General features: G+C 40.8%; 1 protein-coding gene across 2 annotated transcripts in view; it reads right to left on the bottom strand.

Annotated features, from left to right (window-relative positions):
- Nucleotides 1-17,013, bottom strand: part of PDE5A (phosphodiesterase 5A) — a 103,337-nt gene that overhangs the window by 11,277 nt on the left and 75,047 nt on the right. Inside the window, exons 13-17 of one of the 2 annotated variants that reach the window (XR_005988418.1) lie at nt 9,823-9,910; nt 6,586-6,686; nt 4,563-4,640; nt 2,501-2,825; nt 1,788-1,851 (exon numbers count right to left, since the gene is read on the bottom strand). Coding sequence is in view for 1 of the 2 variants with exons in the window: in XM_041758956.1 (XP_041614890.1) it covers nt 1,788-1,851; nt 4,563-4,640; nt 6,586-6,686; nt 9,823-9,910 (331 nt within the window). In the remaining variant the exon portion in view is untranslated. The remainder of the gene's footprint in view (nt 1-1,787; nt 1,852-2,500; nt 2,826-4,562; nt 4,641-6,585; nt 6,687-9,822; nt 9,911-17,013) is intronic. The other variant, XM_041758956.1, reaches the window with a different exon arrangement.

Below are 17,013 nucleotides of genomic sequence, written 5' to 3' on the forward strand. Positions count from 1 at the left end.
TAATATTAGGGGTATTAACTATCTATCAAATAAAAGCTGCAAATATTTTTACCATTTTCTCATGGACTTTTACTTTGCTTATAGTGTCTTTTGCCATTGATTCTGCATATTGAGCCATAGCTAGGAAAGTTTTCTCACTCCTAAGTTAGCTAGGAAAGTTTTCTCACTCCTAAGTTATAGAAGAATCCACAGATGTTTTTTTTAGTACTTCTATGGTTTAATTCTCACATTGATCTCTATGCTCCATTTGGAATTTAAGTATGCAAAGTACATCCAATTTTGTCTTGCCATCTGATTATGGAAGATGGGAAAGTCACCCTAAGATTATTTAGTAAAAAAGTCTCTCTTTTCCCCCAGTTATTTGAAATGCTATCTTTATTATATACTAAATGTTCTATGCAATTCTCAATGCTCTATTGTGTTCCACTAGCCTGTCCCCAACAACAAACTATTTTAGTTATAGAGGCTTTATAATGTTGCTTTTCATGTCTGGACGCCAACATATAGTCCCAATTATTATGGAGCAGGACAGTCTGTAAAGACTACCTTTCCTGAGTGCTTACAGTGTCAGCTTTGGCACGTGGAGGGTACATTTCATTTTTAAAACTTTTTTTTAAAAGATTTTATTTATTTATTCATGAGAGACACAGAGAGAGAGAGAGAGAGAGAGAGAGGCAGAGACACAGGCAGAAGGAGAAGCAGGCTCCATGCAGGGAGCCTGACGTGGGACTCGATCCTGGGACTCTAGGATCACGCCCTGGACTGAGGGTGGCACTAGACTGCTGAGCCACTCGGGCTTCCCGGAGGGTACATTTCTGATCTCGTTTTCTCAGCATGTGAGATGAACCTGTCACTGGGCTCCATGACTATGCACCACAGAGCCCTGACCAGCAGCAGGCTGTCAACAGTCTTGGGTAGTGCATTTAGGATTAACAGCGCAGTTTCAAAAACCAAAACACAATATACACATCACTGTATGTAGAGCTATCCCTTTTGTGAGCTGAGGCCCTTTACTGCCTCTGCAAAATGTTAGGACAGTTACTAATTTAGAGAGAAGGATATATGTCTAGCCTCCTAGCCATAGGCCCTGATCACATCCTTCCTGATACCTTATATCAACATTTCCTATATTTATGAGCCCCAAGAAATGCTTAAGTTCTACTTGTTAATGCCTACTTAGAGCTGAGGTATAGCTGGCTAGGCTAACTATAAAGAAGAAGAAAAATAATTTGCTTCTCCTATTTTTCAGGGTTATTAAAAAAATGTGCTAAAAAGATTCCTAAGTGAGGCAGAAGTAGTACTGGAATTAAAAGACTATCAACAGCTAGGTTTTTGCTGTGTTAATATAGATGTTCTCTTCTAATTTAAAAAAAAAATATAGATGTTCTCTTTCTTAATATAGCTTATATTAGTAAATGTTAAGGAATCTTCTAAAAAAGAAAACCTGTTTATGTCCAATTATCTGCTTTTAATGCTACTTAAAGATCAGATAAAACATTCCACAAATACTTTAGAAGCCACTTTTAGGAAAACAGACTTTTCTTACTTTGACCTTTTTTTAAAATTTTTATTTATTTATGATAGTCACACACACAGAGAGAGAGAGAGAGGCAGAGACATAGGCAGAGGGAAAAGCAGGCTCCATGCAGGGAGCCTGATGTGGGACTCAATCCTGGGTCTCCAGGATTGCGCCCTGGGCCAAAGGCAGGCGCTAAACCGCTGCGCCACCCAGGGATCCCTTACTTTGACCTTTTAATCCCTACTTTTACTGTCACCAAGCAACATACCCGTTGTTGAATAGGCCACGGTTTTGTAATGGCAGACAGGTCACAAGCTGTCATCAGCATCGCTCTGTTAAGGCAAAAAGAAGCCCAATGCTATGATTAACTTTTTATGCAAATATATACTCTCAGTAAATAGTTACAGGTAAAAAGGTTAAATTAAAGCCTCCTAAACTCTGATGATGTCAGTTTACAAAGACCAAAGAAACAGAAACAATTTATATGGAAGTGTGGCTGACTCAGTGATAGCAGAGTGTCAACTCTTTTGGTTGTCCATTGAACTGGAATTGCCCTAAAATTGCCTCATTTAGCTCCAGATTGGCACAAGGAGAGAAATTATTAACCTCTGGGCAAAAACTTGCCTCCTGTTACTATTTTTTTTCACCTTGGTAGTCCATTCTCAGTGAAGTAAGATGAAAACACACTGACTACTAATAATTAGCCACTGAAGGATAACATCAGATATCCTACTGATAAAAGTCCTAGGGGAAGCAAGAATTATGGTGGGTCATCCTTTTTTAAAAAATGTTTTATTTAAATTCAATTTACCAATATAGAATAACACCCAGTGCTCATCCCATCAAGTGCCCTCCTTAGTGCCTGTCACCCAGTTACCCCATGCCCCCACCCACCTCCCCTTTGGTAACCCTTTGTTTGTTTCCCAGAGTTAGGAGTCTCTTATGGTTTGTCTTTAATGGTGGGGTCATCCTAATGCTGACCTCAGCACATGTGAGAAGCTCTGACTTCCAAACAGTATCTGCCATTTCCCTTCAAGAGGGAAATGAGAGGATAGTGCTGTTTCATCTTTCTGTTGAGAGAAATGGAAACCATGCTGGGCTGTAGAGTCAATGACAAAGTGCTCTAGAGCTCAACAGCATAATTGTATGAAAATGGTTCTGTCCTTCGTGCAGTGTTTTCCCATGTTGGACCCAGATGTCTGTTTGTAATAATTTATCTGAAGGAACAGGTGGAAAGGCCATCACCGTAGTATAGAAACACTTGTGGTGAAGGACTGTATCCCTTGTCCCTGCAGGGAAACCCAACCTAAAAAAAAAAAACAAAACGTCCTTCTTAACTACGTTAGGCAAAAAGAAGAGTGGTTTTCTGCTGCTACCCTACCTCTTCCACCACCTCTCTTGGAGGAGTGCAACAAAGATACTTTTAATCACGTTTAAACCCATTTTCATGAAGGATTTCAGTGCTTGCCAGTATAAACCACTTGCCCCAAAGAAGGCTATGCATCCACAGAGGCTTCACTAAGATCTGAAAAATGAGGGGATCCCTGGGTGGCTCAGTGGTTTAGCTCCTGCCTTTGGCCCACCCAGGTCGTGGTCCTGGAGACCAGGGATTGAGTCCCACATCAGGCTCCCTGCATGGAGCCTACTTCTCCCTCTCCCTGTGTCTCTGCCTCTCTCTCTCTCTCTGTGTGTCTCTCATGAATAAATAAATAAAATCTTAAAAAAAAATTCTGAAAAATGAGTGCACACAGGGACATTGACAACTCCAACCGCACTTCTCCCCTCAAGGTCCCTCGGGTAGGACGGAGCAGCAGGGACCTGTGCAGACTTGGAACTGCAGTTTGTTTCTTTTTTTGCTATTGGGATAAACTGTTCGCTAACTATAGTAGCAGGTCTATACTTTTCCTTTTCTTTTTTTTCTTTTTTGTTTTTTAAAAGACTTTTACTTTTAAGGAATCTCTACACCCAACATGGGGCTCGAACTCCTAGCCCTGAGATCAGGAGTCATGCTCTACCAAGTGAGCCAGCCAGGTGCCCCTTAAAGGTCTATACTTTTCTAAGCACTGTGATGAAAAACATTTTGAGGCTATGAAGTTAAGCATGATTACAGAACAGCTGGGCATTTGAGTATTGTCTCCTTAAAATCTGCATCTTCATTTGCATGCTAAATGGTATCATTCCGTTTAAAGAAATGCTAATTTCAGGGGCATCTGGGTGGCTCAGTTGGTTAAGAGGTTAAGCATCTGCCTTTGGCTCAGGTCTTTTTTTTAATTTTATTTATTTACTTTTTTTTTTTGGCTCAGGTCTTGATCCCAGGGTGCTAGGATGGAGCCCCACGTTGGGCTCCCTGCTCAGTGGGGAGCCTGCTTCTTCCCTCTCTGACCCTTCCCCCAGCTCAAATAAATAAATAAAACCTTTATTTTCTCTCTCTCTCTCTCTCTCAAATAAATACAATCTTTAAATAAAAATGTAAAATTAAAATTGTAATAGCACTCCTTGGAATTCTATGTCATTCTTCTATTATTGACCACTTGTTCTTTGTTATCAATCCAGTTCTTGCCAAGACAAAGGTACCAGTGAATGCTAACAGCAAAGGGGTGGTGTCTACAGCTGGAAGGGAGGGACAGGTGTACAGGGGAGTTAAATGGAAATCCTGCCTATCTGACTGTGCTACGCTACTATCACTCAAGAGAGGGAAACCCTTCACAACCATCCTCTTGCTCCCACAATCTTTGGGGTGCTATTTGCAGCTGTTCCATTCCAAAGAATCGGGAATATGAGCAAGGGGACCTTATAGCTTTGTATCAATATTCAACCGCCTTTTAAAGGTCCTTCTAGGACAAAGAAGTGATTTATTCACTTGCATTTGCAAATCCATTTCCTTTCAAATAAATATCATATTCAGCCCTTTATATAACATTCTAGAGAATTCTGACAGCCTCGAAGATCATCACCCTGTGACAAATAACTGCAGTAAAATCTGATAATAGTAAAATTAATTGGGTAGCAAAACTTCAGCTTTAAGGACAGTAAACCTACTTACAAAAACAACTCTTTTTGATGAGGATCTTCCAAGTTGAATTGATTTTTTCTTATAAGTTCAAAAAATTCTCCTCGTCTCCTTGAAAATAAAGAAAAATATTTGGTAGTTATGATGAGTCCCCAGGCTCTTGTTTCTTTGGTTGACAGACTCACAGAGTAAATTTTTTGAAAAAAGATCTCTAATGGTTTTTTCCCCTCTTAAAATCCAATATAGAAATCATTTAAGGAACTAAAAATATCTCACTTTCCTCTCTTCTTTCATTTTCTTTGGGTAAAACAATAAACTTCATCTAGTTTTTAACTATGAATCACAAATAATAATAATAATTTCAATTCTTAAACATGATTTTAAGAAAATGAAACAATAGGAGTTAAAAATTTGATGCCAAAATGACTTAAGAAATTTTAAGTGTATGGCATAATCAGATTTATATGGCTTCAGTTTAATTTCATTTATCTTATATATTATGGTATAGGGTAAAAACTTTATGTTCATAATAATTATTTTATGTCAGTATAAAATGGTGAAGGCTTTTTGAAGCAAAGTGACTTTGGGTGTACACTAATATTCACTAGTGTACATACAGTGTGCAGTGAATACCTCCTATGCGCCCAGCACTGTTAAGAATCTTGGGAAGTTATTAAGACATGAGTCCTTTTCAAAATCTAGTCGGATGGGCAGCCCGGGTGGCTCAGTGGTTTAGCGCTGCCTTCAGCCCAGGGAGTGATTCTGAAGAGCCGGGATCGAGTCCCACATCAGGCTCCCTGCATGGAGACTGCTTCTCCCTCTGCCTGTGTTTCTGCCTCTTTCTGTGTCTCTCATGAATAAATAAATAAATAAATAAATAAAATCTTTAAAAATATATAAAATAAAATCTAGTCAGAGACACAAAACAAATGTAGAAAAACTTATCTAACAAAATTGACTCAAAAAAAAAAATTGACTATGTGATCTGAGTACCAAAAATGAAAAAATACATTTTGTAAGGGTTCAGAGGTGAGACCTGAGTGGCCTGGAAAGGCTGGAAGTCTTTGTGGTTACAGGTATTTTTAAATTCTTAGTAACTTGATAATCTTTATTCTGCAATCATTTTAAATAAACTAAGGTTTGCCGCTTTTTCTTTTATCCTAATTAACTTTAAAGTGCTCCAAAATCCAACGATGCAGACACTTTTAGATGCAGTTACTTTTAGATGTATAATAGTGAATATCTGGTATGTGTTTTTGTGTGTCTATTCTATTTGTTTTTACTTCTCCTAAGAGTGGTTGAAGCCATGGATGTGACTCTCTGTGCAGAGGGAGAGAGGGCTGCGCTTCAGGGAAATCCCATGAGTGCCACCAGAAGACTTGCCTCACTCCTATACATGTAGCAACAACCTGGTTTGTGTGTGGGAAGCTGATGCCTCCCCAAATGCAGCAAAGTTTCTTCTTGATTTTAGAAAGGCAGTTTAGTTACAGGCAAATGCATACATGCATGATAAATACTACTCTAATGCACACTTTAATTTTTTGAGTCAGTAGCTTCACTAATTAAAGTTCTACATTAATATTCTTCTGCCAAAATCAAATAAAAAGAAACAAGAGTTATTTGTCTTGCACTTACTTAGCTCCTTCTCCTGCCCACCTAGGCTTAGATGACAGCATGGAGGGACTGTCACGTGGTCAGAAGCTGGGGGAGTAAAGAAAAGGAGGCAAAGCGAACGGGCTCTCAATCTTTAGGTTGGACAACCTAGCTTGGGATGACGTTAGGATGGTTATGTACTTGGTACCTAGCTTCAGAGACATAGCAGTAGATAAACACAAATAACTCTGTATTCTGTAACTGCTAGCATTAAGTAATAAGTCAAAGGAGTACGCTTTCCGGGCTTCCTTTAAGAAACTGCTCCATTTGAAAAACAAGATATTTGACTTGCCAGGACATTTGTCTTTATAATCTAAAAATTTTCCAATATGCATTTTAAAAATTTGAAACAATGCAAACACTTCCAAGACCTATTTATCTCAGAATATTTCTTAAAACTTACTTAATGTACAATGCTAGGTCTGTGGCTAAAATAGCTTGCTTGATTATTTTCAGCGTGGTCTTATATTCTTCAATGGAGAGGCCACTGAGAATCTGATTGCCCTTTATAAAAAAGAAAACCATCATTAGCACTCCACTTGGAGAAGCTGCTGACAAGAACAAAATATGAAGTTACAGTGACATATCTTAAACACACACCTTGTATTCTGAGCTCATGAATACAGAGGACACCTGCTTACTTGGAATAAATGCCATGAAATGATGTTTGCCCTCTATGCTTCCACCCCTACCACCTCGTCTGATAAGAAAGATAGCTTCATAACGGTACATCTGCCTACACATGCATGTTTTTCCAAAACTTAAACTCCTTTGTCCAGACCTAAAATCTAAGAACTACTATATGTCTTTGTCCTTTGGACAGGTTAATTGCTATAGTGTACAGCAAGAGAAACTTTGAAAAATCAAAGCCATCTTAATGGACATGAAGAGTAGAGTAGTGAAACTTTTAAACAAAATGGTGGGATCCCTGGGTGGCGCAGCAGTTTGGCGCCAGCCTTTGGCCCAGGGTGCGATCCTGGAGACCTGGGATCGAATCCCATGTCGGGCTCCTGGTGCATGGAGCCTGCTTCTCCCTCTGCCTGTGTCTCTGCCTCTCTCTCTCTCTCTCTGTGTGTGTGTGTGACTATCATAAATAAATAAAAATTTTAAAAAAATAAACAAAATGGTTATAAAGAAATCAGTTCTCTATGGATTTTGTAATAAATCCAGTAACGTTTTTTTTTGGATGCAAATTTATATAATTTTAATTTATTCAATACTGAGAACAGTGTGTATTCTTTAGGAGTATGCCAATACGGATGGGTTATAGGGCGTGGGCCAAAGGTGTGCTTACTGGTGATAAAAAGCAAGGATGGGTTAAAACATCTATAAAAAATATTGAAAAGGTGGTAAATTCAGCTGTAAACAATGAAAAATTTTTGCTATATAACCATTTAAAAAAAATTTCTTGTCTGTAATTTAAAGCATAGTGGCTCTCTCATCTTGAACTACAGAAAACATCCCTTGGAGACTCAGCATATATTCAAAACAACATCTGCAAATTAAGTCAGATGTGCTTCCTAAATCTCAGGGCCAATAAAAAACCCCAGAGGTGTAGGAATGAGATCTGGAGGCAAAGGATTTGTTCTGAAGACAGGGACACTGCTGTGTGTGGTGTGCCAGGCCAAGACACTAGTTCGAGAATAACTAGATGCCAACATCATGGCATATATCTAATTAATGAATCCATGATTACAACCATAAATATTGTTTTTAAGTATGAAATCATTTTAGGTTCTAGACCAGAAAGAAAACTATTTAGAAAAAAACTCTTGATACTTATATTTATTTAAAAATAGAACAATTTCAAGTGGAAAATGAAAGAAAAGGTTACTACTCTGTGGGATGGCTTGCAACCTCCAAGTTTTGGAGGCATGGGGTTGATTTCAGTCCTGTCTTTTTCAAGGACCACAAAGAGGGCTAAAGAACCTTAGCAGGGGGCACCTGGGTGGCTCAGCGGTTAAGCATCTGCCTTTGGCTCAGGGCATGATCCCGGGGTCCTGGGATAGAGCCCTGCATTGGGCTCCCTACAGGGAGCCTGCTTCTCTTTCTGCCTATGTCTCTGCCTCTCTCTGTGTGTGTCTCTCATAAATAAATAAAATTTTAAAAAAGAAAAAAATAAAGAACCTTAGCTTTAGAAAGGAGGTGAAAGTGAGCAACCCGATTTTCAGGAGCTGAGGAAGGAGCCATAAATATACCAGACAGAGGTGATCATTCACATTAAAGAAATATCTAGTAGGAAAACCTCACAAATGAAGGCACTTGGCAGGGATCATGAACTTACCCACAAGAAAATAACTTGGTTTAAACACCTACCAGGCACAAAGAGTAAGAAACCCCTCACAGTCAGTACCTGTCTGTTGAGAATGTTCGTGTCCCTCTTCTTACCTATTCCTTACTCCCCAAGTCTGGAGGGGTAGGAAACTACATGGGGGTTTAGGAATGAGGAAGGAGATTAAAAAAAAAAAAAAAAAGGTAGGGATGAAAGAAGCCAACCAGAGCAGTAAATGGAGAACCTGAAACTTTAAACGAAGTCTAGACTTTGGACTATTTTACAAGACTGGACATTTTGGTTTCTAATTGAGAATTGTATACTGTATTTTGGGACTTAAAGTAATTAGAAGGCTTCTACTTAAAAAGAATGACCAGAAAATGGGGCACCTGGCTGGCTCAGTTGGTTGAGCATCTGACTCTTGATTTCAACTCAGGTCATGATCTTGGGGTCATGGGATTGAGCCCTGTGTCAGGCTAGTGTTGGGCATGGAATCCACTTAAGATTCTCTCTCTCCCTCTCCCTTTGTCCTCTCCCCCCATTTACGCATGTGTGCTTGCTCTCAAAAAAAAAAAAAAAAAAAGACCAGATAACTCATGGGACTCCCAAATTTCTAGGGCTCAGAGAAGAACTAGCCACACTGGGTAAACATAAAAAGATGGAGGTAAAATTGCTTTAAGAGTATATACCATGCATTGTGTTTGTTCCACATAAGTTGCAGTCTTCACTTTTTTCCTATTATAAAGGTAATACATGCATTTAGTAGACAGTGTGAATAATGAACAAATCAAAATAAGAACATAAAAAGTATTAATAATTTAACTAGACAAAGACCACCTTTGTTGATGTTTTGGTGTACATTATTTTATTTTCCTTAACATAAATTAGTATAGCATATGCTTTTTTACATTGATAAATACTCATTTCACCAAACTGTTGAGTAGCTTTATTCCTTAACATAACAGTTTGTTAGTGGTCAGAAGATTCAATAAAAAGAGGAACAGGCATGGTTTTGTGAAAGCAAACCTTTGAGAGCTGTATAAACCACTTCATTTGACCAAAAAAAAAAAAAAAAAAGAATTAACTGAGAGCCATAAAATACTAGTTTTGCTTGTTTCTAGTTTGCAAAAAACCAAACAGAGGTGAGTAACCAGATATCCTTTATCAGGCAACACTTAGACAGTCTTGGTTGTCTAGAGAAATGAGGCTAGGAAGATTGCAAATGTTTTGGCTTTGCCTTCCTTACCCAAAAAGGAATAAAGCATGCTCAAGAATTTATGATGCTGGGAATAAATCCAAAATTTAAAAATAAAACTGAATTTATAAAGCTCCCTTTTAAAATTCCACAACCATAAAGTAGGTACTTACTGGACTATTAAGAATCATCAGGCACTGGTCAAAATGATGATGCTCCATGATTGAATGGCAGTAGAGTTGAGCAAGTGGGTGTTCACTTCTGAAAAATATTTTGTTGAAGAGAGAAAAACAGTTTAAAAATGACCAATTTCCCCCCAATATGTCAGTTATTAATGTCTTCTTCATACCGGTTAATAAAAAAACGGGCTACTGCACAAAATTAATCAAACTAACAATCCTTTTGCTGGGGAAAAAAGTGAGTTAATCTCTGGGAAATAAAGAGTCAAACTATTTTCAAATACCTGTGTGATCAGTGCCAGTTCAAAGCATAAACAACTTCACTGGTTTTTTTTTTTTTTTTTTTAATTATGATAGTCACAGAGAGAGAGAGAGAGAGGCAGAGACATAGGCAGAGGGAGAAGCAGGCTCCATGCACCGGGAGCCTGATGTGGGATTCGACCCTGGGTCTCCAGGATCGCGCCCTGGGCCAAAGGCAGGCGCCAAACCGCTGCGCCACCCAGGGATCCCTTTCACTGGTTTTAATACTGATAAAATAGTAAATTGGAAGAAGGACAAAAGACTAATTTCTTGAGACATGAAAAAAAAAAATCTCTGAAATACCTGTACCAATGAGATTTTTCAGTTTGAAAACTGCAATTTAAAACCTGGAACAAATTTCAGTGCTAGTCTTTCCACTGAAATAAGGCAGCATATTCACACATGCCTACATATCCAAAAACAGCAGACTGAGATGGAATTATCAAGTTCAATTTTGGAAGGCACAGAAAAGGGGCAGGGCTGGTGCACGCCCCCCTTTGAAGGGAGGGAGGAGACAACTGTGTTGGGACACATGCCCCATGTGGGATCCAGGTTATTTCAGTATGGGATCTCCTGCAAGCTCTTTAATTTGAACTTGGGGGAAACGGTGGGGACCATTTGGCTGGGTGAAGGGGGTGGGAAGGATAATTACACTCAGTTCATTATATGGAACACGCAGTCACAAATCGAGATCTAATGCATGACACACACAGCCCTCTGCCTCATACTTCTCATGATCCTTCACATGTGAATACGAAGCACAATTTTCACCATTTTTTCTTGAAAAGAAAAAGTCAGAGGTCCTGAAAGTCTCTGTTTCTAAAATTTATAGGACAGGGGTTTATGAATTGTAAAGTACAAGTAAGTGTTGGAGAACACAGTTGACTTTGTTATTTCTTTATGCTACTATATGAATCATTAATTTACTTTGCATTTAACTTGAAGATAGAGAAGCTGCCCAAGAGGGAAGGAATAGAACACAGGAAGGAAATGAGCGGAGTAAGAGTAGCTTAAGGGAAAACCAAATCAATAAAAGGGAAATAAACCTAGGAGAGTGGGCAGTCGTCTATTCTTGTTTAATCTTCCACCAATCCTGCTGACTCCCAAACCTCCATTTTTGGTGCTGTTGTAACCTTTCCCAAGTTAGCTCCTGCCTGCCTGCCTGCCTGCTTTGCTCCTTCCACGTGCAGGGAGTTGTACAATGGACCAGATGCTGTGCTCGCCATCGGATGATGGGACACAACGGATGGAGTCAAATGAGCAGAGTTATAAAAAAACACACACATAAATTTGTTGGAGACTGCCGGAAGCTAGGTAGGAGGCCACTGGGAAGCTAGCAGTCCTAGTTCTAGTTACGTGGGTATGAGACAGTCGGAGCTAGGGTCACAGACTCCCGCACAAGCAGCAGCAGAGTTGTCTGAAAGCTCCGTAGAGGTAGGAGTTGGCAATAAATCCCGATGCTGGGGCCCAGCCGGGCTCTTCCTGGGGGAGAGTATGAATGCCAAGTTCCTACCTTGTCCTTTACTGACGTTGGAAAAAAGGGAGAAGATGATTAGGGTGGGAGGTGACGGAGGGGAAGAGGTCTAGTTGAGGGCGGGACCTGCAGACTTCAAGGTGCCTGAGGTCCACCAATGGATATAAACGTCTGTGCTTGGCTCTGGGCTGGAGGTGTAGACCCGGAACACTTCACCCTGCAGGTGGTTAGTAATCCAGGCCACGGGAGTAGATGAGGCAACACTGAATAATGGAGGGCCTGGGGTAAAAAGAATGCTGGCCTCCCAGGCAGCCCGGGTGGCCCAGCGGTTTAGCGCCGCCTTCAGTCCAGAGCGTGATGATGGAGACCCAGGATCGAGTCCCACGTGGGGATCCCTGCAGGGAGCCTGCTTCTCCCTCTGCCTGTGTCTCTGCCCCTCTTTCTCTCTGTTTGTGTGTCTCTCATGAATAAATAAAATCTTATAAATAAAGTAATAAAAAAAAAAGAATGCTGGCCTTCCTTCTGAATTCTGGCTTGTGTTCTGTGCTCTTCTCGACTTTGGCCAGAGCCTTTTCTTGCCATTCAGACTGGCCTTGCTAAGGTCAACCTCAAAGCGACAACCACAGCCTTCCTCATTCCCTCCACTTAGATAAGGAAAAGCTTCTAGAGTACCTGTTTCTTTCCAATGAGATGTAAGAAACTCAAGGATATACAGTATTAGTTTAATATCAATTTTGCTCCACCAGCTGTTAGCTGTTTGGACATCTATTACCTTGTTAGACTGTAAACCTCTTGAGTTTGGTCACATCTGTTTCCCCTAATGATAATAATTACCATTTGCTGAGAACCTCCAACATGTCAGGCACTGTGTAAGTAGCTTATGTTCAGTTTTTGTTTCATACGGGACACTTCCGCTCACCACACAGAAAGCTGCAGCCCCACCTCTGACTCCAGCCACTGCTGTAGTGGCAGTTCCGTGCGTGACTTAACGGGCCCACTTGCTGAGCCTGCGCTACGGAGGAGCTGAGGCCCAAGGAGGTTGTCTCTGCCCAGTGGGGCACGGCAGCTTGTGGCTGGCTGGCCGTCCCCCCTCGGCCCCGTCCATTTATGCACAGTTCTGGGTCTCATTTCCCACGACTTCTCAAAAGCGCCTGGCAGGACTGAGCACCAGCTGCCCGTCCGAGTGGACGGCTGGTAGCTCATCTTCCCCTTGGCTTCTCCTTCTTTCGTGTCTTCACTCGCAGGCCTGCACTCCAGCTCCCCGGGGATCACAGGCACAAATGTGTGGACCCCAGCGTGTGTCTCAGGCTGTGTCCCCCGGGGAGCCCCAGGCTGAGGCCTCTCTCAGACTGGCATTTCAGCATTTATTCTTTAGCATTTGGCATTTATTCTTTAGACAACCAAGAGTTCGGAGGGATGATCTAACTTGCTCAAGGTCAAACACATCCTCTCACCACATCATGCTGGCCCATGCTGCCCCGGCACTTTGCACACAGCAGCCACTTACTGACATACTTAGAAGCTGGACCAGAAATGCCATTAGGCAGATACGACACAAATTTGTTTAAACTTTCGAGCACATAATACATTTTTAGACAATGCAGAAAGGACTCTTTCACATTACAAAAACTTCTTGGGTTGTGGGATAGATGAATGCAAATTATGTGTGTTTGCCTTTGCTTACATTCTAAAAATATGATCTGTGAATCAATAAAAGGATGACAAATGCCCAAGGTTTCCTGTTTACAAAAATATTCATGGACAGCAATGTATTCTACATTCTGTTGCTTTTTACTCCTTCAAACATGAGACTATGTTGTTTCTTTATATGAGATCCTGTCACGAGGACCCATCTGAGCCACTACTGCCACCGAGCTTTATTCCCATGCTGATGTCAACAAGCAGCATGGACTGTACGCCCTTCCTTCATTTTCCTCCTGTCCTACAGTCGTTTGTCCATCTCCTCGAGCGGCGTTAGGATGTCAGTGCCCAATCAGAACATTCTAAAAATAGAAAGCCTTAGAAATCGATAGAAATGTATGCTCTGTGAGAAGAACAATGCCTGCTGCCCCTGCTGCTTTACAGACTCTCAACAACCATCCTTGATTTTGCTTCTCATCCATATATATTACTCTTGGGCTCGGCTCTCTCAACTACCTATCGTAAGCCATGTCAACCCCACTGACTTCTTTACTTCCCAGTTTCTCTCCAAATGATCACTGTGTATTCCAGCAGTCAGGGGCTATTTTACCTTTGCATTCTCTGCCATCAAATTAGATGCCACAGATGTTCAAGCTGATGATTCATTTGGCCTTTTGACCCTAGTTCTTTGAACGCCTTGACTCTACTGTCTCTTCTCACGTCAACAATACATACGTCTTTCTTTGTTCCACAGCTACTAGGTGCTGCTAGACACATTATTTTTGCTGTCCCAACATGGGACAAAGCAAGATCCTGAATTCCTGTACGTCCTTAACAGCATCCCCCCTTTGAAAAGGCTAAAAGCTGGAGAGCATTTACTCTGTGCAGGGTACTGTTACAAGTTCTTTACTTTTATTTATACTCCTTAATCCTTGTCAACAAAACAAAACAAACAAAACAAACTATAAGACAGGTACTGTCATTATTCCATTACACAGAGAAGGAAATATGGACAGGGATGTTAAATGACTCGTTCAAGGTCAGATGGTAAGGGGAGGAGTCAATATTTGCTTTTGCACCCAGGCATCTGGCTTGAGTTGGCCCTTAACCACCGTAACCGTCGTGGCCACTGTGGGGCGGCCTGAGGACTAACTGAACTCATATATATAAATTACTAAGAGGAGCTCCCAATGCCACATGGCAAGGGCCATATTAAGTGTTAACTTCTATTATTATTTTTATTAGCTGGTGACATTAAGACTCCTTGAACTTGCACTTTTTGCATACTGAGAGACTCCAGTAGTGTCTCAGTCTGTATTAGCCAGGAAGGAGATCATTCCCACTGAGGATGGAGGGCCTATGCCCAGTTGAACTTTACAAACTGTGATTCTTGTGCTGTCTTTACTGCCCTGCTGTGGCCTTCAGAGCCTGCTGACAGTCCATTGCCACCATGCCAGCCCAGGTCTCCAGCTCACTTCTGTTTCTCTGACAGAGAGTGAATACCAGGGTACAAATGCAGGCCTGAGATACACGGTGGATTATAGTTACCAGGAAGTTCTTTCATTCTGATTTTATGGAAACTTAATCTTGGAAAAAAAAAAAAAAAAAACCTATTCCTTTGATCATTTTACCTCTTCTAACTCCCAACTCATTTACTATTTTCTCCTCATTGCCAACACTCCTTTCCCTCTGTCCTTCTCATGCCTTCCTCCCTAAATACATACGCATGCATGTGTAGGTCCCATTTCTTCCATTTTCATAAGTGGCCCCACTGCTGTTCCAGTTTCTTGGGCCAGGAGGCAGGATTTCCCCCTTCCTTCAGGCATATAACCATCTGTTTAATATTAAATGGAAAGACCTTTCTCCTTCCATCTCTTCCTCACTGTGGCCAGTAGGTGATGGTCACCATGACTCTGGCTTGCTGTAGCAGCCTCTGAGCTGCACTCTGAGGTTCTAGTTTTGATCCATTACAGCCCGTGTCTGACTTTTCAGGCTCTCCTTCCCAAGCAAGGTCTTTACTGCCCACTGCAGTGGCTCCTTGTTTCTTCACTCTACCGCATCTCAAGTATACTGCTTGGTTTTATAGCTCTCTCTCCAAGGGGCCTATAACTTCTACTTGATCATCCTCTTATTCCCCATCCCTTGTCGGTGAGCCTCCTGACTGCACAGGCCATGATCGGTGTCCCATGGGAATGCCCCCCACCTCACAGTGTTTCTGGGATATCTTTGTCTTCTATCCTTTCTGATTCTGACCCACTTCCTAGGATCTCACTTCTCCCATGAACAGTGGAGATGGACAGCACCAGTCTTGACCAATCTCCTCTGCCGAACGCTTACAATCCATCCCCATTACTAAACAACTCAGGACTTACTAGGGGCTTTCTTGTGTTGATCACCACTGTTTCATGAGACTATGGTAATTACTTACAACAGGAACCACATTTCATGCTTTATAGCTCTCTTTCGGCCTAACAAAGTGCCAGGCCCTGGTAATTGCCCATTAGCCGGCTGCCTAAAATGTAGGATACTTTCACTCTATTATTTTATAAAATGTCAGACTTGAATCTAACCAGATAAATGCATCCACAACAGTCTTCTTATATTGACTGCAGGCCCAATCCAAGAGGTTTCTTTACAGGAGCTGAGTGTTACACTGTGCTCTCTCTAGTAGATGTCTGTACTTTGTCATTTTGTTCCTACTATTCTGTTTTTAAAATAATAATTTAATATCTTTCTCTTACCCACCCAAATGGGAGAAGAAAGTATAGCATTGAACTCTTCCCACTGGCACACCTGTAGTACTCCTCATAATGGCAGTTTTCCTAATCAAGTAAGCCATCAAAGAACCAAATAATGGCGGCACCTGGGTGGCTCAGTCGGTTAAGCATCTGTCTTTAGATCAGGTCATGATCCCAGGGTCCTGGGACCAAGCTCTGCACTGGGCTCCCTACTGAGCAGGGAGCCTGCTCTTCCCTCTCCTCCTTCCCCTGCTCGTGCTCTCTCTTTCTCTCTGTCAAATAAATGAAATCTTTTTCCAAAAACAACAACAACAACAACAACAACAAAAAAAAAACAAATAATGAGTCAAAACATAATTTCTTGTACATCTTACTTCAAATTAATTTTCTGACAAGATGTTCAAGAGGAATGAATGACAGGAGAGTTCAGTTTCTAATTTTGCTACCACATGAGTGCTTTTCATCTTTTTGATATATTAGTTTTATTTCTGTGCCTTCTTTTATTGTGATAGTTTTCTTCATGTAGTGTTGGAATACTGACGATATTGGACACTGTATACCTTTTTACAAGTTAGCTCCTTATATGGGAATGTTTATGGTACTCTTATTCCCCCAAGAGTCCCCTGGTTAAGAAAGTCCTCCTGAGGTATCACTCATTTACCACTAAGGAAAGAAAAAAAAAAAACATCCCTGGAAAATTCTTCATTTCTTCTATTCAAACCACAGAGATGTAGGAAGAAATAAAAATCTCTGAAACTCCTTTAACTTTTTTTCTTGAAGTTATTCTTACTTGGTGAAAGTCTGCTTTGTGGTGTGTATGAAGGCAAGATTCTGCAGTCTATGAATTTTTCCCAGGACTTTTTTTTTAAGAGAAGATGACGTTTCTCCAGATGTTTTTCTGGGTAATTATTTTTAAATAAACAAAGGAAAAAAATAGCTGAGTCTCTAAAGCAAGGCAACATGGCATCTTAGAGCAAACTATACACCAATAATATGTTCAGCTTTGAGGTATGAGGGAACATAGCATTGACG

The sequence above is a fragment of the Vulpes lagopus genome, chromosome 6 (assembly GCF_018345385.1).
Source record: "Vulpes lagopus strain Blue_001 chromosome 6, ASM1834538v1, whole genome shotgun sequence".
NCBI classification, from domain to species: domain Eukaryota; kingdom Metazoa; phylum Chordata; class Mammalia; order Carnivora; family Canidae; genus Vulpes; species Vulpes lagopus.